This window comes from Micromesistius poutassou, assembly GCF_964030765.1.
Source record: "Micromesistius poutassou genome assembly, chromosome: 14".
NCBI lineage: Eukaryota > Metazoa > Chordata > Actinopteri > Gadiformes > Gadidae > Micromesistius > Micromesistius poutassou.
In genome coordinates, this window is record NC_140284.1 from 11,109,884 (window position 1) to 11,134,902 (window position 25,019).

Consider the following 25,019-nt stretch of genomic DNA (forward strand, 5'->3'; position numbering starts at 1 on the left):
CACACGCTAATGAGCCAAGAAGGTCTTCTTTGTGATTGGGTGTCGGGGGGGGATTCATTCAGGAGAATATAATGAAGGCCTTGAATAAAAAGTACAAAAATGTGTGATTATGTTTGTACTGTTATTGTCGGTCATACCGTTTATTTTTTTATTAAGAAAAGGAAAATGCAAAGAGACATTTTTGCAAATCGCTTTACCACATAAACATGTTCAGCATCTGAGCTATTCAGGAGCACTGCAGACTGAAAAACACAAGGGTGCGTTCAAATATAACGGGTGTGCATCGCCATCTGCTGGTTAAAATATAGTATCACTATGTTTTCTAAACGATTTTAACGCATTGATAGAAGTAGGATTCTAAATGAAAAAAAGGCCAACAAAAAGCACATGACAGTTGACAGTCAACGTATGACAGAGTTACAAATGGATATTTTTTCTTGCTAAGGTCTTAAGGTTGGTTGTCCTCGGATCGTCTCTGCCACATCCTGCAGATGTGGAGGAGACGCTCATGCGGTTCAGAACTCTCACATGGTTAACACATGTCGGCTTCAAGTTATCACACGGTAGATGCACGATCTCCCACGGTGGAAAGTATCCCCCGAGTCTAAACGTTTTCTCAAATAACCCAAACACTGCACAGTCATTTCACTACAAACGCATTTTCATACAAGCATCAGACTTAGGATTATTTGAAATAGTTTCATTTCCTTAGTTCAGAAAAACACATTAATGCATTAAGTCATGATGATGAATACAAATTTGTATTTTTGATATGCAAGTACATTTTTTCCATGTAGCCTACTTTATAGACCAAATGGATGACCTTTATTTTGACCTATAGGCTACACTCATCCTCGGGTACTTTAATTGATACTTGAGTAAAAGTTAGGGCTTGATTCCCATTGGTTACATTCAGTACGCTCTGCTCCAAGTGAGGATCAACATATATTAGACGTTCACTGACATAACCCTGAACCCTCCATCTGAGCATTAAGGAGAGTATGGTCATAATTAATGTGTTCATAGTTAATGCTTATCATTTCAAAACAAACGCCTCTCATTTAAGGCATAGTAGACCTTAACTCACTCCACAAATGATACCTGAATGCTTATAGAAAGACTAAAAACCTTAAGCCTTCATCATCATTCATCATCATCATCTTTTCACATTCAAAACACTGACACTGAGCAGTCTTCCTAACCTTCAGACAAACTCCAGATCATACTTGTATTACCAGGAAGAACCTTAAGGAAATGGAGGCCTCTAGTTTCAAATGTAGAAAACACACGCCCACACATGATAAGTGAAGTGTCTTTTCGCTTCTTTCTGCCTCAAGAAAATGACTTTGTTTCTTTTTTCTGTTGATTCTGTCCATCACTAAAAACTCTGTCTAGGCGACATGGTCTGTCTGGATCCAGTTCCTCCACGACGTCTTGTTCGACCGAGCGACTGAACCCGGGGATGAGTTTCAGAAGGTGTCTGCGGACGCTGCCCTTCCTGCCTTTCCTGGGAAGGGTCCCGAACGGGCTGGAGGCCCTGGCGTCGTCCCAGTAGGTCGGGGACGACGAGCTGCTCCCTGAGCTGCTGGTGCGGTTCACAACACGGACACAGAAGGACCCGGAAGACTTGAGCTTCCTTCTGGACTCCTGTCGGTCTGGGAACCCCTGAGAGAAGAAGCAGTCGTCGCTGCCGCCGGACGCGCTGACGGGGCTCGGGGAGAACACGGCGTCGCCGAACACGCTGGCCTGGTCGCCGTCCTCCGACGCCGCGCTCCAGTACCTGCTGTCCCGCGGCCCACCAGGACCGCCGCTGCCCTCAAAGCAGTCGGGGGACACCAGCGAGTCAATGGAAGGAGTTTGGGTGCTGTCTGTGGAATCTGCTAGAAAACGAAAAAAAAAAACAGTAAATAAAATGTGTGTATATATATTATATATTAAAGATATCGTGTTTTTTTTTCTCAATTTTACTCTCGTGCACATTAACTGAACAACAAGCAGCGGTCTCTCATGGAAATGAGAGGCTTGAGATGCTGGCCTCCTGAACTCTAAACACAGAACTCCTGAACTCTCTGGCAGGACCAGACCACGACATGACACTGTAGCTTGGGTGTTAGAAGATCCAGATAGGGGTCGTAACAATGAAAATAAGCATAAAAATGCAAAAATAACAAACATTTGGTTAAATATGGTACAAAACAATAGTAGGCCATATAATTCAAACACCTCACTAGTGACAGGTAACTGCGAAACTCTGAGGGGAACCGTTAGTTTCACATCAGAAATACTGCAGTGTGAGAGCGGAAGCTGTGCGGTGGACGCCGGGCAGGACCCACTCACCGTGCGTGAGGCGCGCTTCCTGTAACACAAGCGTCTGTAGCTCCTCCCATTTCTCTCGTAGTGTTTTCTGAAATCAAATGACACGTATTGATGTAATAAATCACTTATCATGGAATATACAGTACATCGAACAAATGATAAAAGTACATTTCTGTACACACACATTTCTGTGTGTGTATTTGTGTATACGTGCATGTGAGTTTATGTGTGTGTGTGTGTGTGTGTGTGTGTGTGTGTGTGTGTGTGTGTGTGTGTGTGTGTGTGTGAGTGTGTGTGTGCGTGCGTGCGTGCGTGCGTGTGTGTGTGTGTGTGTGTGTGTGTGTGTATGCAACAAGTTAACAAGTACTAGGTAGACCTGAAGCACACCTTCATTAAGCTCCTCTTCTTCTCTAGCTCAATCCTCTTCATGATGGTACCACACACCGTCTCTATCCTGGGAACCACACACATACGCACACACACAGTTAACCCTTGTGCACTTGTGTTCTTCAACTGATAATCAATCATCTTCATCACAAGGCAGTTCTGACAGGATCTCAGTGTGTTTTGGTGTGTGTGTGTGTGTGTGTGTGTGTGTGTGTGTGTGTGTGTGTGTTAGAGTTAGGGTTAGGGTTAGGGTTGTTACTACTGTGTATTACTCACTTCAGTATGTTGGTGGATTGCCGCACGGCTTCCACTACATGTTGATGAGGCGATCCTTCGATGCTCCACCCGTTCACAGTGAGGATAACATCTCCTAACCCAAACATACATCGGCCTACAGTGAGCATAACATCTTAACATCTCCTAACCCCAACACACATCGGCCTACATTGAGCATAACATCTTAACATCTCCTCACCCCAACACACATCGGCCTACAGTGAGCATAACATCTCCTAACTCCTTAACATCTAACTCCAACACACATCGGCCTACAGAGAGAATAACATCTTAACATTTTCTAACCCCAACAGGCATCAGCCTACAGTGAGGATTACACCTTCTAATCCCAACACAGCCTACAGTGAGAACGTCTGTGTTTGTGAACATGTGTTTGTGTGAACATGTTTCTTTGTGAACATGTGTGTGTTTGTGTTATCATGTGCTTGTCATTAAACAAAAATACGTTGTGTGACGCTTGTATGTTAAAGCCTTTGTAGTCAAATTAAAAAGCAATATTGTACTGAGTGTACTTTCAACCCAGGATGCAGTATTATAAGATAAAATGTCATTGTCCATTTGCACAGAAAACACAAATACATATGCATAAAAGAGTCTTAATAAATAGATAACTGTTGATCCCCAGGCCAGAGGAGAAACTCAATCTGTGAGTACATTATACAGTATATCTATGATATACCCATTATATCAGAATATCAATGACTTCACAAGAGGAGCATGAGTGCCAGACTTGCATATAGATCTGCATGTGTTGGTGCACAAAGTGGGTGTTTACATAGGTGAGGAAGTGTGCATGTGTTTGTGCACGTGTATAGTAGAAATCTAGAACATGAAGTGAGAGGTTTATCACCACAAAGGATGGGAGGTGAGGTTAGGCAATGTATTCTTGTGCATGTGTGTGCGTTTGCGTGCAATTGTGTTGGTGTGTTTGGGTGTGGGTGGGTGTGTGTTTATGTGTGTGTGTGGGTGTGGGTGTGTGTGGGTGCATGTTGGTGTGTATGTATATATGTGTGTGTGTGTGTGTGTGTGTGTGTGTGTATGTATGTGTGTGTGTGTGTGTGTGTGTGTGTGTGTGTGTGTGTGTGTGTGTGTGTGTGTGTGTGTGTGTGTGTGCATGTGAGTTGGTGTGTGTGTATATGTGTGTTTGTGTGTGTGTGTGTGTGTGTGTGTGTGTGTGTGTGTGTGTGTGTGTGTGTGTGTGTGTGTGTGTGTGTGTGTGTGTGTTGGTGTGTGTGCATGTGTGTTGGTGTGTGTCTGTGTGTGTGTGTGCGTGCTCACCTGTGGTCAGCCCAGCACAGTCTGCAGCGCTGTCCTTGTGCACCATGCAAACAAAAGTGCACATCTCTACCATGGGGTGGTTGCTGAGCTGCAGCCCGTAGGTCTAACACAACAGAAACATTCATCACATATGGACTGTTATAAACTGAGTAACGTCCTGTAAACGTTTGCAATACAAAAACTACGCCAGGATTGTATTTTCATCATAATCACAAAATGTGTGTCTAACTGCCATGTTGGTTCACAGAATTGTTCTTAAGTGTGTTTTTTGAAGGAAGACATAAAATCAAAGTTCAAAGAAAATTGCAAAAAAGTATTCAAAAATATATATCAATTCAAATAAACTAAGAATATTTAAAAAGGATATGTGATTCTTTGTACCAAGTTGTAAGACTTAGTTATGAATTTTGGCTATGAATATATAACATTTTGGAACTAACCTGAATTTCAAATCCAAATGATTCGTTGTCTTGCTTCTCCAATATGTACATTGTCCTTTGAAAAACAGAAATAAAGTTGACATTGAAATGCATTTGGCTAGAAGACTATGAATATACTAGAAAGAAGAGCTTAACGAAACTGCAACGCAAACAAACATCTACCTGAGAGGGTCAGAGTAATCCACCAACGAGTTTGTTTTTTTCTGCAAAGGCAAAAAAATGCAATCACATTTTCACATTGACAAGCAACTTTACATTTGTAAAACACGTTTGCTTTGACAAAGCCTTGAAACATCCATGCCTCTGTCTTGCACTGTTCACTGCTCAAAGGCTTTTTGGTATTTGGTATACTCAAAGATATTTAGAAAATGCATGATCAGGACACTCTGTATACTGTTGAGTATGTATGTTGTGTTTTATGTTAATGGTATGGTGTGAGGTTGCTGGTGCTGGGGCATGTGCTGGTCTCTCACCTGCCTCCATCCCTTGGGCAGTGTGCTGGCCTCGGGCTGCGCCTCGTCGAAGCTCCCCCTCACGGAGCGCCAGCTCCACAGATGGCCCTTCTTCCTCGGGAGGTTGTCCAGCACACAGCCCTCCTGCCGGGGCGGGCCGCCAAGGTTGAGGTTGGTGGTGGACTGCATGGTTAGACTGGACTGGCTTGTTATCACTGGGCTCAGAGAACCATCAGGTCCCTGCTTCCTGACCTGTCTGCTCTTCTATAGATTCACCGCTTGGATGGCTGCAGCTTTAAGAGTGCCGAAGCGGAAAGCCAGGTCATGTGACTACTGTGGGGTTAGCGGTACCTCTGCACAGCACACATGCGTTCTTATTTTCCCTTTTTACTTTCTTTTTTCTCTCCTCACCTCTCTCATCTCTTCTCACCTCCCCCCAACGACTTCTTGTGAAAAGTCGCCTGTCTGTGAATAGGAAAAGGACTCCCTTCTTGTTCTTCAGTTTGCACCCTTTTTTAAAATAAAAGCCCCTCTTTCTTCCAGCAGTCTTTGCAAATCGGTGTACGGTCGTGCCAGGAAACAGCGATGCAAAGAGGAACTGTCACCTTCGTGGGGGATTTCAACACCAAACTCTGCTCTGTTGCTTCCACGGGACCCCCAGACCCCACATTCCACAACAAATACACACACACACCCCTCACCAAACACACAGCCCCCACACCCCTCACCAAAAACACACACACCCCTGGCCTCAGGTTTGGAGCCCTGAGCCTCTTTTTGCACCAGCAGGCAGGGCGATTCGTCTTGTCAGGGACCCTCAGGGGCCGGTGAAACTCTCTCTAAACAGACACCACGGGTCACTGGCTCCAAGGTATCAGACAGGTCGGATCAAAGGGAAGAGCTCTCAGCCGGACAGGAAGCCAGGCCATGTGGGCAGGGAGGAGAGAACAACATGGGGGAGGAACTGGCTGAAAATGTGGTTAAAAGACATTTAACCATTTAACCAACCAAGTATAGCGCGCTTACACAATGCAGACGCCTGCGACATGGTTCAGAAAATAATGAACTATTGAAGTAAAAAGTTGACAAAATCTTGTTTTTGTTCACATTTCTTTACTTAATTATTTGAGGATTGTGAGCAACAATATTCAAGCTTCAACAGTGTAGAAAAACGATTATTTTAACCATGGCAATATTGTACTTCACTTTTGCTACAGCTGCAATGTACACACACACACACAGACACACACAAACACACACAAACAGCTAGATATGTATCTTCTGCGACTGAGAAGTGAGACTGAGAAGTGAGACTGAAATGCCGAAATGTGTCTCTTTTGTTGTCATAGCAACAAAAGATAAAAAGAAAAACTAAATGGGACACACTTTCTTGTATTTAATCAGTTGAATGCAGACAGTTTCGTACTGGTTGTGGCAGGAGTTTTTATCATCAGGTTCAACTGAAGATGGTAAATTTCCTGTGAATGGCGTCATAGATGGGGAAGTCAAATCCGTTCAAGCGCACCATAGGTTTCAGTGACTCATTAATGTAGTGATAAAGACAGCTTTGGTGACTCAGCTGTGTCTTCTGATTCATAAACTCACACAACTGATAGCAAATGACACAAAAACACATGTTGAACAAAGGCTGAACTCAAAACAACCTCTTAAATGTATCTTTTATAATATATATATATATATATATATATATATATATATATATATATATATATATATATATACAGTTATATACAGTTATTTATAATGCTGTACGATTTTAAAGTAAGATTTATGTTCATCTGGTGTAGCAACAATAAACAATGGCCAATAAATGTACACTTATTAAAAAATAATTTATTGACCAACTGATACAACACACTCTTATATACAATAAATGCACAAGAGAACATGTCATAACGAGATCCACATCTGATCAGAAGACACAAAACAGCGAGATGTATATAAATATATATATACTATACATATATAACATACATCCTATGAGGAGTTGGAGCCAGATGTTGCACATACTCATAGTTTTATCTTTGGAATGACTTCAACAGTGTTTTCAAACAATTAGTCACCCGTCACCTGTGCCTTAGTGAGACCACATTCGAGGGAAGAGCATGCTATGCTATGCTAAGCTAGGCGTGGGTGTGCACTTCACATATGTAGCATGTCCATGTACATACATTACAGGCAGCACTAGCTTACAGCTCTTAGTAACATCTGCACGAGCATGTACTCGCTGCTGTAACAGTGTCACATGACCAGGACTATCTAATGAGTTGAAGGCCTCATTAAAACTTGAGAAATGAACAGGACTGGTTAGTAAAGTGAATATCTGGTATACTGCCACGTTAACTGTACAGTCATACTTTTCATTCTTGATTTTCAAGATCTTTTATTATAAAATCTTTGAGCTAGACATTAGAGATACAGATGTTGTGTCTTTGTGATTTCACAAGGTTTGATTTACTGTGGGTTCACATCAGAAACATTCTGTCCTCACATGATGGAAGTCATCATGATAAGCTCAAACCACTGACATGAACATAAGAGATCTGAATGTGTACATGACACATAAAAAGCAGACTATTTGCTTTACAAATACAAACAAAGTAAACATTGACTCAGAGTAAATTACAAACTTGTTTGACAGGTGTGGTGGTTTTGAAAACTGTCATGTCTCCTCCGCAGTTTAAATGAACTGGAATGCAGTTTAGAAATTCGGGATCATACAAGACACAATGGAGAAATTCATGTATGCGTTGACAGTTAACATCCACAAAGAAGCTCATAATTCAAGAAAATCATGTTTGAATGCACACAAACATGTATAGGCGCGACCTTGAAAGAATTTCCTTTCAGGGTCAGAGTCAGAGTCATCATCTTCATTTTCGCTCAAACTGATAGAAAGTCGTTTCTCCAAGTAAATACATGCAATATGACAACGTGAAACAAATTTGAGACTCCATCCAACATGATATAAAAATAATCATCATATTTCCACCAACAGAATCTCTAACAATTCAAATACATAACCTTTAGTTAATAATTCACTTTAATTATTAGTTATTAACTTGATTCTGGGTTGTATAGATACCAGAATATTTACTATGAACAGATTTTTATCAACATGAATAAATAAAAGCTACCAGCATACAAAGTACAAAAAGACGTGTATACATTCAATATTCATCACAAAGCATTCCAATTGTCAGTAATTAAAGTGCTGAACGTTCATAAACAAAAGGCCTTAAATCTACAATATTCTTTAGAAGCAGGACGTTTTAAGAGCTAAGCTTTAAATAGACCCTTAAAATATACACTCAAGGTATTCCTTCTTAGAGACAAGGCTGTATTCCTGACAAATACATTAAAGTAAACTTTCTTTTCGCAAACAATTTTATCCGAAGAACATGAACCGGGAGTGGCCTAAAAAATGGCTCCTCCTACACTGCGGTCGTGTGACTGAGAAACACAGGCACAGGTATCCCACCTCACACTCCCTTAGAACAATGCGATGTGTTGCTGGCATTTATGGCACAGAAGCAGCTTCCAACGTGCAACTTAAAGCTCCAGGGCACTTGAACGTGGGTGAGGTAGTAGAACATCTAGAACACACCTGTCTACGATAAGCCTCTCCAGACGGCTCCCTGTAGGAGCTCGCCTGCACTTACCGGAGTCAGCCTCGGTTCAGCGCCATTACCCGAGGACACGGCCTATGCCCATGACCCCCTGGGCAATCCCTTTGGCACCGACAAACAAACATGAACTCACAGTGCGCCTGTGATGTTCGCTCTTGAACTGCAGGGGGCGCCCCGGCGAGGGAGATAGAGTCAGACGAGGGTAATCCCTCTCTTCTGTCCGTGTCAGCGGCGAGCGCGGAGGTCAGCGTGGGAGTGAGGGAGCAGCGGGCGGGGCGAGGGAGAGAACAGCAGGGGGTGGTGGGCAGAGGGGGGAGGACAGGGGAGGACAAATTAAGTCTAATCTTTGACGTCCTTGAGAACGGTCACCTGAGAGATGGTCTTCTTGACCCGCAGCGCAGTGAGGCGCGCGGCCGCATTGCCGTAGCAACACTCCCTCATTAGTTTCCCCATCACACGCAGCGCCTGTGGAAGGAAAACACCCCGGCGGTCACCATACCCATCATCACTCACTTACACTCACTGAGATACTGTACACTCCAGTCTAGTGTATAGTATACTCGTCTATACACTACACTCAAACCCATTTCATCAATGTAAATATCTACTACTTTGTCATTAGAGACTGCTAATTTTTTACAGATGCTCTGATGCAAAGCGACTTACAATAGATTGAAAAACAAGTCAATCAAGAGCAGGTGGGCGTTAGGGCATCTTGCTTAAGGAGGCCTACAGGTAGGAGTTGGACATGGGGAATCGAACCCAGTACCTTCGCTTGGAATCAAAACGCCATCCCCACTACACCAACCTGCCACCTCCCCCGTAGATCCTACACAGCGATTCATGGCTTTCTCTGCGTGCCGTGAAGGAGCAGGTAGGGGGTGGGGGGTGGGAAAGGGGGCATCTTACTCAGAGAAGGCCTACAGGTGGATTGCGAACATTGGGGGTTGGAACCCAGAACCTTCCGGAAACTGGGAGTCAATGCGCCCTAACCACACGACTGACTTGCCCAATCTAAATGCATCTAAGTAGACATATAAATATATAAGTATGTTCCCCACCTGTGATGGTAAAAATATCCCCAGTGTGTTATTGACCTAGAAAACTTTAGTCTGCAGGTGGAGTGCTGCGTCTGGGTCTAGCACTCACACCCCCAGGATGAAACACCGTCGCCCCACTAACGCTCAGACCGGGCTTGGTTACATTAAAAGTGGTCACCGTGTTTTAGAGATAGAACATCCCATAATAGAAGAATAGGAATAAGTTAGAAGAATGACTCATCTGGGAGCCATGTCTCAGCGGCTAGGTGTCACCGCTCTGTTGACTAAGGGCTCGTTGGCCGATCAATTTTTGATTGATTGATCACGTTTGATCATCAATGTTTAAAATCCAATCACATTCAGAGGGGTGCAATGGGACACGGTTTATGAACCAGGGGCACACACATGTGGTGCTCACATGCAGTACACACCCAGCTACATATGACCTGTTCATCTTCAACAGCACAGAAAACAGCTTTAAAACGCCTCTGTACCACTCCCTCTTCCTCTTCCTCTGTTTGTACTTTAAGTTTTGGGCGTCTATACTAAGCCTCTATGTATCATTGTGTCTTCTAACTACGCCCACTAGGGGTCCCATTTAGAGTTCTCTTCCTCATCCTCATCTGTTAGATTCACTAGTGAACCCCCAGCCCCTTACCTGAACCTTAACAGTTTAGCAACAAACACTCAAGTTCCCAGAAATATTACATATACAATAGCACCAACAGACTTTTTTCCTATCTGTCTATCTATCATATAAGAGTCGTCCATCATATAAGACTGAAGACAGACTAAGTCAAGCACTAAGTCTATAACATCAGACTGAAGACAGACTAAGTCAAGCACTAAGTCTATAACATCAGACTGAAGACAGACTAAGTCAAGCACTAGGTCTATAACATCAAACTGAAGAACAGCTAGAAGACACAGGGCCTCTCTGAGGTCCTCCCCACTCACCTCACAGCTCTGCCACTGGTTGGGGATGCTGGGGCGGAGCTTCTGCTCACACACCACCCTCCTCATGTCCTCCACAGACGGGTCGGTCGGCACCAGGTCGTAGTAAGGCAGCTGGAAGTCTTCGTTCAGTCCTAGGAGAGAGAGAAGCGTGAGGTCACTGGTGTGTTTCCAATGGTGCATAATGTACTACTATTATTACAGAGGATGAATAGTGAATAACAATGTGACAACAGCTTCAGAGTGGTGACATGGGGTCTGTGTGTCCCTGCCGTTACCTAACTGGCGTAGGATGATGGCTTTCACATCAATTGACCGAAGAGCCTTATATAACCAGAGCTGTGTGTTTATGTGTGCTTTGTGTGTGTCCTTGTTCTAACTGTTTGTGTGTGTGTGTTATAAGTGTGTGTGTGTGTGTGTGTGTATCTGAAAGTGTGTGTGTGTGTGTGTGTGTGTGTGTGTGTGTGTGTGTGTGTGTGTGTGTGTGTGTGTGTGTGTGTGTGTGCGTGCGTGTTCTACGTGTGTGTGTGTGTGTGTGTGTGTGTGTGTGTGTGTGTTCAAAGTGTTTGTGTTCAAAGTGTGTGTGTGTGTGTGTGTGTGTGTGTGTGTGTGTGTGTGTGTGTGTGTGTGTGTGTGTGCGCGTGTGTGTGTGCTCTACATGTGAGTGTGTGTCCAGGTACCCTGGGCAGAACATCTGCGAGCCAGTTCCCAGAAGACGAGGCCCAGGGAGTAGATGTCCGCCCTCTTAAAGGACTCAAAGCTGTCCATGTTGATGGAGTCGTCCAGGAGCTCCGGGGACATGTACCTGGGGAGGAGGAGCTCAGTCAGGCTTCATCAGGACAGACAGAGCGTCCATACCCAACACATGTGCTACGCTTATTGAAAGATTACGTCTGGACCAGCTGATATTAATACACTCTGCTCTAATATACAATCAATACTGCACAAGAGAACATGTCATGATGAGACATCCGCATCTTATCAGAAGAGACATACCAGCGACAGACGGACAGACAGACAGACAGACAGACAGACAGACAGAATACTGTTCAACTGTCACTCCCGGCTCATAACTGAGGAATAATGGGTAAATATTAGGCTGGGAGATGAACTGTACTCAATACTCCCGCTAATAGAAACCCTCCCCTAATGGGAGTCCTGACGTCATACGTAGCTGAAGGGAGCCGGCGGGGGAGCGGGTTTTGTGGGATTTGAGTTTCTTAATGTCGCTCCTGTCGTACACAGGGATGCTTTTAAAAAACGAAGTAACCTAAGTAAGTAGGATGAATGAGAAACTGAACAGTAAAAAAAATTAGTAATTCTAAATTACTTTTAGATCTGATTATTATTCGCCATGGTTATTTTCCCTCAAGTGTAACAACAAAATACCACTTTCAATACTTTTTCCCATTAAAAAAACAAATGTGGGTGGCCTTCCAGACCTTTCCATTGATCGATCTCTGAGTGGTTGAGGAGTGGCCTTGCTCTTCTTCACGGTCACGTCAACACTGACCCATTAAACACTCAATTATAAAAAATATTTGAGTAAACATTTAGTTTACAAAAACTAAAAAACTAATTCTTTAAAACAAATTTTGTCATTCATTTAGAAGTTTCCTGGAGAAAATAAATGGGTCCACATAAGTCACGTCAACAACATGACACAGAACAGGAAACAGTCACATAACACACAATGAATGACACACTGAGGTCAGGATGATCTTTAAATCTTCTCAGTATAATTCATCAATAAATACCCAATATATATTCACAACCATCTCCTTTCATTACACCACATTTACATTTAGATTTAGGGTATTTAGAAGATGTTTTTATCCAAAGCGACTTACAATAAATGCATTTGTCAGAAGAAAGAGAAACAATACAACAATATATCACTGTCAGTACAGTAAAGCTATTCATAGAAACAAGTGCCAAGCACTAACAATTGCTCGGTTAACACAACCTGAATCAGGGAACTGTTGTACTATGTACATAAACAAGTTCGCAATAATCAGTTATACGCAGCTGATAAACCAATTGTTAACACAGGAGGCTTCACTTATATAGTCTACAGTCTACTAACCCCCTTCCTGGGAAACCATTTTGGTTTCCTCCCTGGTTAATACTAGCACAGGTGAACATGAGTAGTTAGGGTTAGGCATTCTGGGTAACGGTGTCCCATCAACAGAACAGTGATAATGGGAGAAATGAATCCATCCAGCTTGTTAACACTCTATGCCAGCGTTTGTTTCCCTTTACTGACTGGGTCGTTTACCATGTGGCCCAGAGGGGTCAACCTGAGGCTCTTTAGCCTCTGCCAAAAATCCTTGTTTTATGTATCCTATTTTGACCTTTGACCTTTTGACTCGCTTCTTCCAGTTCTCAAGTCACACTTTGACTGAGAATGTTCTGAGACGACTGCACGCTCGGGGCTCTAGGGCGTAAATTAGGAAATTGACTAATATTTTAACAATAAACAAAAAGTTTGTTGCCATGGTTACAAGGTGCTGACTCACGCCTGACAGTAACCACAAGCTCAGCGTACTGAGTCAGTGTTTGCTGAGCTGTCAGCACGGCTTCAGCTTCCAGAACAATAGAAGAGTCTGCAAAGACACGAGAATCCCACTCGGAGAGCCGTGTTCCGCGCTCGTCTTTGTATCCGTCAGGTTTTCCCGCATGTCTCATCTACGACATTGCTCGACAACAAACAACATCAACCTTGAAAGGCATCTCAGCCCGAACTGCATGAAAAGGACTAGCAAGACAAGCGTAGTTTCAACAAAAGGATTAAATGTGCATGATAGGGGCGCTGGGAGAGGATATATAGGAGGATATATAATATATTACAAGAAGTCTTGAAAAGGCCTCTTCCAGCACAGAATGTTCCCTGATTTAGCATTCATAAAGCTTGGTTATTGTCGCTGTATATTATATTTCATTCAACCGGCGGATTAAGTAAATTGAATTTTTGTGGGCATAATATGGGGGTATTTGAGTTTGAAGCATTAAACTGCTAAAGAATAATGCTAATGAGGTAAATACTGTATATTACATGATTATTTTGGTTACCTTAAAAGTAGCAGACACTCTCAATCATTCATGTTCAGGGTGGGGTTAGGGCCTCTTGCTCATGGGTTCCTACACGTAGCTTGAGGGCACCGGGTATCAAACCCGCAACCTTTCAGCAAGGAGTCAAATGCCCTAACCACTGTACTGCACCACCTAGACCCTACTGCCTCAGTCTACTGCCACCACCTGGATCCCACCTCTTGGTGCCCACGCGGTGGTTGGTGGGGATGTGGACGGTGTTGGCGCTGGAGTCATGCTTCACGGCCAGTCCCAGGTCAGCGATGGCCGCCGTGCCACTCTTCTTCACCAGGACGTTCTTGGACTTGATGTCCCGGTGGGCGATGGCCGGCTTACCTGCAGGACCAACACGTAAATGTATACATTATAATGATGTATAATGTGTGTATATTATGTTTATTTACCCATCATATAGCAGTATAATGTATGTATATTTATACATTATAATGTTGTATAATGTATGTATATTTAGATATTATATAGCAGTATAATGTATGTATATTTATACATTATAATTTTGTTAATGTACATACATTTAGATATTTTATAGCAGTATAATGCATGATTATTTATATATTATAATGTTGTTAATGTATGTATGTTTATACATTATATAGAAGTATAATGTATGTATATTTAGATATTATGTAGTAGTATAATGTGTGTATATGTATACATTATATAGAAGTATAATGTATGGGTGTTTATACATTATATAGAAGTATAATGTATGTTAATTTATACATTATATAGTAGAAAAATCTATGTATATTTTGATATTATGTGGCAGTATACGTTAGAGGCCTACGTTGGAGACCTACGTTGAAGACATACGTTAGAGACCTACGTCTACGTTAAAAACCTATGTTAGAGACCTACGTTGGAGACCTACGTTGGAGACCTACGTTGGAGACCTACCCTGCGTGCCGATGATCTCCATGTGGAGGTGTGCGAGGCCGCTGGCAAGGGAGGAGGCCAGCAGCACCATGGCCTCCACGGACACCGTGTAACGGTTCAGGTAGTCGAAGAGGGAGCCGTGCTCGTGGTACTCCGACACCAGCCACAGCTGGGTCCACGAACCGTTGTCTGGAGATACAGAGGAAGAGGAGGACAAAGGCTGGAGGAATGCCGAGTGGAGGACGCATAGTGGCATGCCTAAGAAAACACTAAATATTATATAATTGCATTAAAAAAATCTGAAATTATGAAAATAGAGACATTGAATTATAGTGTGAAATACAAAGACTATGCCCGGTGTACTTAACCAAATTGCTTAATACCTTGGAAATTAGGCCTACTAGTATGTTAAAAACAGCTGAGATCCAGACACACAAACGTGTGCGTCCCTGAGCAGCATGCCTTAGCCCTACCTTAACGACGTCAGCCTCCTACCTTAATCATATACATAAGTAAGGGCCTATAGCTGAAAAACACGTTTGGAAGAAAAGCATTCGCTGAACGACTTCACGCTACCGAGAAGGTCATGTGACTTCCCAAACACCCTTATACGGTCCCCTTACCCTTGTTGTCGGCGGCGATGAACCCCAGGATGTTCTCGTGCCGCAGCATGATGGTCTGGTAGATCTCGGCCTCGCGGAACCAGGAGCGCTCCTCCCGCGATGAGAAGATCTTCACGGCCACGTCCTCGCCGCGCCACTTCCCCCGCCACACCTCGCCGAAGCGGCCCTTCCCCACGCACTCCTGCAGCACGATGGTTCGTGCGATGGTCCGCTGGACCAGCAGCGGCAGCCCTGGGGGACACCGGGAAGGGACATATGGTGGGACCGGGCACCAGGAGGGCACAGGGAGCTGGTTTGAAAACGTAGGGCGGGTTTTATGTTGTATGATTTAATCTTGAGGGTTTTCTCTCCTTGTTTTATCTTCTTTGATCCTAGCTTATCTTATTGGTGCTTAATTTAGCCTCTCTTTTTTAAATTGAGGTCATCTTATTACTTGTTAATTTTTATTACTTACTTGTGTTGTGTTGTGTTGTTTTTTCACATCCTTTCTCTGCTTCCCGGTCACTGGGCAAATATGACTTCACATTTAACAAGACTACCGACGCGGTTCTCCTACCGGCGAAGTTCTCCTACCCACACGGTTCTCCTACCCACGCGGTTCTCCTACCCACGCGGTTCTCCTACCCACGCGGTTCTCCTACAGGCGCAGTTCTCCTACAGATGCGGTTCTCGGACCGTACCGAAACAGTTCTCCTATCGACGTGGTTCTCCTAGTGATTAGCAACACAGTTCTCCCACCGACGTAGTTCTCTTATTAACGTGGTTCTCTTATTAACCCTCCTACCGATAATATCAACTTGGTTCTCCTTCCGGAGTGGTTCACCTACCGGAGCCGGACCCTGAGGTGCTCATGTCATAGATGAGCTCCTTGAGGCACTTGTCGGGGGACATGACCAGGTCCTCCAGGGGCTCCTCGGGGTCCTGCTTTTTGGCCCGCCTGTAGGAGCAGTGCTGGCTCCGGAGGGTCAGGACCCCCAGCAGGACCGCCACGCACAGCAGGCAGCAGGGCACCACCACCACCAGGGCCAGCTCCACCCCGGCCCAGCCCGGCCCCACAGACGGCCTCTCTGACCACCGCAACCAGGGAGAGGTACAGTGTTAGCAGGCTAGGTACTGTTATGTACAGTTGTGTACAGTTATATACTGTTATATACTGATATATACTGTTATATACTGTTAGCATGATAGCTACTGTTATATACTGTTGTATACTGTTATATACTTTATGTCTATGGCTTTATGGCTTTCACGGTCGGTTAGGACTATAAAAGTCTTCTAGTGTGTTCCAAGGAGAACAGACAAAAGGGATGTCACCGGGAGTAGAGCCAGCGTACAGAAACAAAACACAGAAACTGAACAGAAGGACTGACAAGGACTGACAAGGACAAGCGGGGTAAACAAGAAGTGCGTGGGGTTCGTCAGGATTCTGACCTTATCAGAAGGGTTTCGGTATCAGGGAGTATGCCGCAGACAATAAGAAAAAACTCAAAAGCCTATCAGCATTTTGATGCATTCATAGATACAGAATGTGCAAGGTCCAATGCCTCCACTTAACCCTCACATGTGTGTTGCTTGTGTCCGTACCGTTGTCAAGTATCAATATTGTGTTCACACAATGATGCTAGTACCCTCTAGTGGTCTTTCTATCAGTGCTCAAATGAGGAAGCTGTGAAAGAGGAAGAATCATAATTCTGCATGTGAAACAGCAACGATGATATGTCATCCTTCAAACGCCGTCAACACTCACAAAGCCACGACGAGCAGAATACAAACAAGGAGTCTCTCTGGCACTCTGGCTGGCTCTATTTTTGGATTAAACCTCACAGTAGCAGTAAATAAATGATCCTCTTGCAGGATTTGGCACAAACTATCTTTAGAAACATCCTCTCTTTCTGCTCCGGGCCTGGTGACTGCGGGGGTGAGCCAGAGCCTGGACAGACAGCCAGACACAACACAGACCCACGCATAACCCACGTTGTGTCTCATCACTCTAATGACCGTTCTATAGCTACAGCGATGGATACCAGGATATAGGTTTCCTTTCGGTTAAGTCATGGCTGCATGTTGCTGCCTATGAACGGCCGCCCTGCCTAGGACTTAGTTTGTAACACAAACACCATGGAATCAAACATGAAAACATGTATGGAATCATTAGATTAAAATGTAATTCTTAATACAACTTACAGGTAATTACGTAATGATTCGAGATTTGCTATGCACAAGCCGATTGTTTATTATGTGATTAAAGTATGTTATGAATACCTGAAACATATTTTGAGAAAGTGAACTGAAAATGTAGGTATATGTATATATGTATGTATGTATGTATGTATGTATGTATGTATGTATGTATGTATGTATGTATATGTATATTTCCCAGGTCTCCCAAAAAAAACTCTAAGGCAACAGCTTGTTCAGAATGCTGCTGCTAGAGTTCTAACAAAGACCAAAAGATTTGAACATATTACACCAATTCTTAAATCGTTACATTGGCTCCCTGTATGTCAGAGAATTTATTTAAAAATCATGTTGCTAACCTATAAATCCCTACATGGTCTAGGGCCAAAATATTTAACTGATATGCTTCCACTACATAAGCCTTCTAAGGCCACTAAGATCCTCTGAGACCAATGTTAATTATCCCCAGAGTCAACACGAAACATGGGGAAGCAGGATTTAGTTACTATGCAACAAATAGCTGGAATAAACTCAGAGGATTTAAGACTTGCCCCAACTCTGACAGCTTTTAAAACAAGACTGAAGACTTTTATGTTTGCTTTAGCTTTCTGCTAAATCTTAAATCTACAATGCTTCTATTTTTTATTTTATTAGTAACTTTGCCTTTATTTTCTCACTTTCTAAAATGCATTTTTTTTTACCTTGCCTTTCTAAAATCTGTTTTACTTTTTACGTATCTATTATTTTCTTTTATTGTATGACAATGTTTATATGTGAAACACTTTGAGTCTGCCTTGTGTATGAAAAGTGCTACATAAATAAAGTTGCCTTGCCTTGCCTTGCCTAACTGGTGTCTCACAGACCCTTTACCTTATGAGACATTGCCGCCTCATGGCCAACCCAAACAGAGATGGCTTCAACAACAATCCGGACTCATCCCAGTAGTGGCATTCTGGATTCCTCTAGTCCAGCGGTTCTCAAACTATGGTACGCGTACCACTGGTGGTACGTGATGCGCTATTAAGTGGTACGCAAAAGAGTTTCCAAAAAATCATTCATTACTACATACATACATACATACATACATAATAATATCAAAATACTAGGACAAATGGAAATACGTTAACCAAGAGATCATTAAAAATGTTTAAAATAAGTTTTGCCTTTCCTGTAATATTTTTGTTTCAATATCAGCCGACCACATCACATCAGTGCGAGAAAGTCTTGTCTTCACTTTCCATCATAAAAACAAAATACAGAAGCAGGATTGATGCTGAGCCACACCTGAGACTGAAGCTGACCTCAATGTATCCAGACATTGCAGGACTGTGTTTGCAGAGGCAGGCGCGCCTGTCTCATGAGGCTTATTGAAGTTCAGTTATCAGCGGGCTGGCCAACTTTCAATATTACTTGTATTTAGCCTTACATTTTCAAACAGGTTGTTGGTACACAGTTGTTATTCTTAATAATCTCACTTGTTGTGTGCATGTGGTGTGTGTGTCTCTATGTCTGTTCTAGTGCTACCACTTTGTACAGCTGACAATAAATAATATATTTTTTAAGACTAAATGTGCCTCCGGCGTGAACTGTGTGTAGCAGAATAGGGCCGCAGGCCTATGCTACTGTAGTTTGTTATATTTTATAACATTGTTCCTAATAATGGTACTTGGGGAGACAAATATTTTCTGAGGTGGTACGCGGTATAAAAAGTTTGAGAACCACTGCTCTAATCTAAACATACACTATTGTGTATTTTTATTGTGTTGTACACTAACAAACAATTAATTGCATGTCCTGTATGCATTACATCTGCATTCTGCTATCTAGGCAAAGTCAGTGTTGCTCTACAGAAATGCAGAAAGTGCTTACAGAGACTTAAGAAGAATTGAACAAGCATGTACGTAAATGCTACCATAAAGCTAAGCAGAGAGAGTGACTGGTATGGAGAACGGTTGTCAATAGCAGAGCAGGAGACGGATTGATTCTGGTGTCTGTTGTGCTGACCCCCCCCCCCCATCCCCGGACACAGCCCCGGCCGTCTGCCCATGACACCCAGACAAAGTGTCCATATATCCTCCCAGCATCCCGGCTCCAGTCCGGTCCAGAGCCCACAGGGAATCACATTCATACTCATCATAATATGATGAATTTGTTAAAGATTTAACTTTTCGTTTTATTGATCCCCAGCCTTTTATCATCAGCAACAACGCCAACTAGCAAACACTAGCATGTCAGCATTGCACACATTCAATGTGGTAACCAGGGCAACCAGGAAAGATGCCTGATGTGTGCCAAATGTGCACTGCAGTCCAACTCTGCTGTCAGCATGTTCTTCATCCACACATCCACAGCATAGCACAAGACATACACTGCAACATCATAGACAAGTTGCCACTCAAATCAAATTACTGATGTTTCCAGTCTATTGTTGATATCAAGGTCGGAAACAGACAGCCGAAGAACAAACAAGGGGTTGTAATAAACATGTTGTTTGGCTACTGGGACCTGAAAGGTAAGCCGAGGCATGATTCATCAGAGGACAAGGCCAGGGTGTTATGCTGTGATTGGATATTTTAAGGATGTTCAAAAGCAGTTTACAACAAAACCCCAAACCAAGCTAAATAAAATAGACTCATCCTTCATTCCTCAGGCCCCCCCCCCCAGCAACGGCTCTGCCCGCATGAGCGTAGACAAGGTATTTATAAACCATGGAGTGATGGTTCCCCTGGTACCACCGCCAGCAGCACATGACATCACAGGTCTAGCGGAACCGGGCTCCATGAGTCTGGCAGAGGAGACGTCCGGTCTGCCAGGGAAACGCACGTGTGAGAGAACGGACTGAAGAGAGAGAGAGAGAGAGAGAGAGAGAGAGAGAGAGAGAGAGAGAGAGAGAGAGAGAGAATGTAGAAAATAGGGGGGCAAGAGGTAAAGACGGGAGAGGGAGAGAGGAGAAAGAGGAGAGAGAACCGAAAGAGAGGTGAGGTGAAAGAGAAGAGAGAGAGAAGATTGTGCCCTTGGCTTGACGTTCTCAGCCACACTTGTCTGCCTGACTGAACGTAAATAGATCTAACACAAAATCACAGACCACCACCGTCCGTCGTCGTCGTCGTCGTCCCCCCATCACCACATGCCCCATCACGCGCCGGGCCGTACCTGAGTACAGGTGCAGCGTTACGTTGTTGCAGAAGTCGCTGAAGCAGCAGTGCCTCTTGGACAGATTGCGGGAGCCTTGGCAGAACATTTGCCCGCTGTACTGGGCCGGCGTCAGGCACGACTTGACCCGCTCCTCCTTACCGTTGACCAGCGTCACCGAGTTCCAGCATGCCCCGGCCGGCTCCGTCTCGCACGTGTGGTTCGTGCACAGGTGGCACACGCACCTGAGGGCTGGAGGAAAACGAAGAAACACTCAGCAACTCTCCATATTAGCTATGTTTTAGTCACAGCAGCTTGTTTCCTCGCAGCCTCGCTTGGAAGCCGATTTGGACGAAGGTGTCATGAGGTTTCAGTTTGTCATCTGTGGAGGTACTTTCGACCCACCAAATAGATCATTATTATGAATAATAAATCGATTCATATTCATCCATACACCTATATTATTCCCCCTTTCAGTCTTTACACATAGGCCTAAGTATGTCGGATCAAGAAAAATACACAAGGGCCACATTTCGCTAAAACTACTAAATAAATGAACAAATGGAAATAAACGACTAAATGGAAACAAATTACTAAATGCAACGCCTTTATTTTCCACCAGCAGTGGTCCTTTCCACAACAGCAACCTGTGACAAATCCTAGGCTGACTAAACCAGTACAACAAGAGAGTAGGCTAGTATATGAAGGCTTTGTTTAAAAAAAAGGTGATTTTAACTTTAAAATAAACAAATCTATTGCCTACTTGTAAAGTGTAAGTGCTTTATAGTTGTAGTTTTTTAACACCCATAGTCACACTTTGTTCTAGGCTATTGCATAATATGAAAGATATATATTACAGATATCAATGTGACTATAAAAATACACAACTATCAATCAAATATGCTGATCTTAACAGCCTAACTATTAGCCTAAATATTTTTCTCATGCACCTCCTTTTTTTAACTGAATATTACAAAATGTGGGAGCAGGCCTGTGACGCTGGCTCTAGAAAGAGTGAGAGGCACAGGAGCAGCGAATGTTTGTCTTGCTCCGGTGTGTTTGATCACTCAGTTTCCAGCGTGTTCCTCTGGGAACGAGGTCTGCCGAGCATCAGGTGCGTCGGACAGCACAGGTGAGGATGTCGTCGTCGTCTGCGGTGTATGAGTGACGCCTTTTAGCAGACCTTGCTTAGGAAGAATCGGCTACACTCGGCAAATATTAGACCGGACAAATAACTACAGAGTGAGTTCATAACGCCAAGAGCACCGTGAGATCGTATAGGGTTCCAGGGATGCAAATCCTACTTCATGTTATGTTTGATAAGTGAGCAGATATGCATAACTTGGCGTTTGTCAAACATCAGGAACAGAAAATTAAATGAATTATGTCCAACCAGTGTATTCCTCTAGTGGTTAACCGATAAGATCCAGATTACTGATGTACTGAAGTAGGATGAAACTGCTGGTCCATAAAAACACATAAAAACACTCCACTACTTGGCAACCAGGCTCCATGACCTGTGGATCATCCAGGTGACTCACTCCTGACATCTGCTCCGTGTGCCTCCTGTATTTCACTACTGTTTATTTAGGGTGCATAATCACACAGCTGTTCCAATCACAAAGGACCGCCGTCCAGGGGTTAGGCTTTCCAACCCCTGGATGGCTTAAACTGGAAAAACAACAAGCTTGTTGTTTTCCTAGGATGTTATAGGCCAACACTCTATTTCATTATAGCCAAAGTTTCAGTGTGTTGAGCGAATGATTTCTAGCGGTTGCCTACCAAGTGGTGAAGCACCCATTTATAGTCAGTTTCTCCATCAAAATAATATTCCTACTAATAATGAAAACGATAGTTCAGACTTCTTAAACTCTCATGTGCTTTGAGTAGTAGCCTAGTAGGGCTACAATCTGATATGACATACTCCATTCCAAACACCAATGTAGGCTATGGGTCATATGGCATTATAAAAAATACAAATAAAAAGGCCATAGGCAATTGTAAAAATATTTAATCTGTACATCGTTATCGTTATCATGCTAAGCATTAAAGACAACCATAAAAAAATAAACAATAAAGCAGTCCAGAGAACAAACCCTGCCGAGCGGAACGTGTTGCACAGAGTCCAGGTGGGTTGTAGTACCTTGGCTGAGCTGAGCGACGGACAGGAAGAGCAGCGCCGCATCGACGCTCAGGGTCCGCAGACGAGTCATCGCCGCGGTCGCATCTGGCGGCTTTGCCGCCGTCGCCGCTGCCGGACTCTGTTTAAACTGCTATTCCACCAGAATTCATCGCACTTTTCTTAGTTGGCGCACTTAGACCACGACGCGCTCCGTGCATTGCTCTCACTCAACAGGCACACACACACAGGAGCACTCGATAAGCAAAGAGGGAAAAGTGAATACGCAATAAAAGATTTGCTCCGCCTCTGTTGACAGGAGTAAGAGGATTACCGCGCTCTACACCCCACTGATAAACACGCTGGGAGTGACTCTCTGTCTGGAGGAGAGAGTGGGCACCGAGTGTCCAGTGACTCTGCCCCCCGCTGTGCTTGAAGTAAGGAGGGCTGCGTATGAGGCTGCTCCTCGTGTCTTTAGTGCATCCCTCCGGTAATGGTCCCGACTCCCAACAAATGAGTCGATTAAGCGAAACGGGCCATCTGTGTCTGTTGGTTCCTTGTCCTTGCAGGTGGCCTTAAAAACGTTTGCCTGGTTCCCAAAGCGAAATGGTCTGTGTCGGTAATGTGGTTGAGCCACTAATGACCACCAAGCGAATGCCCCTTCTGAGCCCTTTGCTCCAAAACAGTGAGCGAAACACCAGCTAGGCTCCAATATCTCAGTGCTCTGTGAGTTTGTCTCCTTATCTCTAATTATCTGCAGACATTCCCTGCGTAGCTGAACTCATCCAACCTGAAAGCGCAATTACAGGAGACGTGGTGCCACTTTTGATCTGGGTTATTGCCAGTGGCGGTCTTACCATAGAGGCATAGGTAGGCAGCCGCTTGGGGCCCCCTACCAACCTCAAAAAAATATTTTTTTTTATTTTTTAAGTATACAAACAGACGAAGCAAGACGAGTCTAAACGCGAAAAAATTAAATAAAGGGTTAGGAAATAAAGTTACCCAAGCGGCTCAAATAAAAGAAAAAAGCGAAAAGATGCCGATACGTATTTGGCAACGCTGCCAAAGATTACACACTTTTTTACGGCTATTGTTGGGATACAGACAGTGGCGTAACATCATGGTTGACGGCCCCGGTGCAAATATTTTTGCACTGTTGATGTCATAGCGGAGTTGCGATCAGACATGATTGTTGACGGGGGGGGGGGGGGGGGGGTGATGCCGTGGCGGAGTTGCGATCGGACGGGATTGTTGAGAGGGGGGGGGGGGGGGGGGATGATGCCGTAGCGGAGTTGCGATCGGACGGGATTGTTGATGAGGGGGGGGGGGGGGGGTGGAGCGGAGTTGCGATCAGATTTTTATAAAGACAATATTGATATGGGGAAGAAATATAAGGACGGGATTTTGGGGGCCCCAAAAGGCTTCCTCCATGGGCCCTGACGGTGTCTGGGCCCCGGACAGCTGCACCGGTTGCACCGTCGATATTTACGCCACTGGATACAGACAGGAACAACAACGTCCAAAGCATTGAACATGCCGCTACAGCAGCAGCAGCTAGCTGTGAAGTGGCACTAGGTGAAGACCTGTGAGAAGACATCAAGTAGGACCGTAGGACAAACACAGGTGTCGCTCATACCTCTAACTGTGGGTCTTCTACTTTAGGACACAGGTACTAGACTGAACCAGTGAAGACCACTAAACCGTGCACTGTCTCTACAGTTGCTCATCTGTGGCAAAGCCTCTGTGTTGAAAATATTTTCTAATAAAGGCATTTTCGTGATGAAGAGCAACACACAAATTGAATGCAAAGCCAACCCAAAGTCTGCATCGATAGCACTTTACTGTCAGAGCCGTGGTTGTGTGTGGAGAGAGTCTGGGAGCCCTTCAAGGACTTCACGCAGAGCAGTATTACCCCTTCAGTAACAAACTTACTGGGAGGGACTGCGTCTAGAATAGCAGTTAAAAGGTGAACATTGGATGATACAATTGATTTTGGTTTTGTACCGGCCAATTCGTTTTATGAGTGTCCACGACTGTGAGCCTTTCCCCTTTGTGTTGATGGAAATCACTGCATTTAATTCTCTTTTATTGAAAGCCATGTTTATCGCTACATCTGACAGACCTGGAGGCTTCATCCAGATCAGCACAGATGTTTTAGCCCTACTG

The 25,019-nt window shown here is 43.9% G+C and overlaps 2 protein-coding genes across 3 annotated transcripts; both read right to left on the reverse strand.

Annotated features, from left to right (window-relative positions):
- Positions 1-196: 196 nt before the first annotated feature.
- Positions 197-5,406, reverse strand: cytip (cytohesin 1 interacting protein). 2 transcript variants are annotated; one of them, XM_084478179.1, is made up of 8 exons: positions 5,192-5,406; positions 4,881-4,921; positions 4,719-4,773; positions 4,279-4,381; positions 2,980-3,073; positions 2,704-2,770; positions 2,338-2,404; positions 197-1,877 (listed from the first exon to the last, which is right to left on the reverse strand). In XM_084478179.1, the coding sequence occupies exons 1-8, from the start codon at positions 5,357-5,359 to the stop codon at positions 1,333-1,335; spliced, it is 1,140 nt and encodes a 379-aa protein (XP_084334305.1). In that variant the 5' UTR covers positions 5,360-5,406; the 3' UTR covers positions 197-1,332. The 2 variants fall into 2 exon arrangements, with proteins under 2 accessions (XP_084334305.1, XP_084334304.1); XM_084478178.1 differs by having other exon boundaries at positions 197-1,880.
- A 3,753-nt stretch (positions 5,407-9,159) lies between these two features.
- On the reverse strand, positions 9,160-23,016 carry acvr1c (activin A receptor type 1C; the record flags this gene model as incomplete). Its single annotated transcript, XM_084478177.1, has 9 exons — positions 22,878-23,016; positions 20,756-20,986; positions 16,252-16,491; positions 15,425-15,655; positions 14,823-14,990; positions 14,084-14,240; positions 11,495-11,619; positions 10,818-10,948; positions 9,160-9,285 (listed from the first exon to the last, which is right to left on the reverse strand). The coding sequence occupies exons 1-9, from the start codon at positions 22,945-22,947 to the stop codon at positions 9,160-9,162; spliced, it is 1,479 nt and encodes a 492-aa protein (XP_084334303.1). The 5' UTR covers positions 22,948-23,016.
- Between the last annotated feature and the right edge of the window lie 2,003 nt (positions 23,017-25,019).

Bases quoted from the DNA above. Each gene is read 5' to 3' on its own strand.
- cytip (XM_084478178.1), bottom strand. From the start codon at position 5,359: ATGCAGTCCACCACCAACCTCAACCTTGGCGGCCCGCCCCGGCAGGAG. The intron at 3,074-4,278 runs GTGAGCACGCAC...TGTTTGGGTTAG, and splicing joins CTGTGCTGGGCTGACCACAG to GAGATGTTATCCTCACTGTG. The intron at 1,881-2,337 runs GTGAGTGGGTCC...TTCGTTTTCTAG, and splicing joins GGAAGCGCGCCTCACGCACG to CAGATTCCACAGACAGCACC.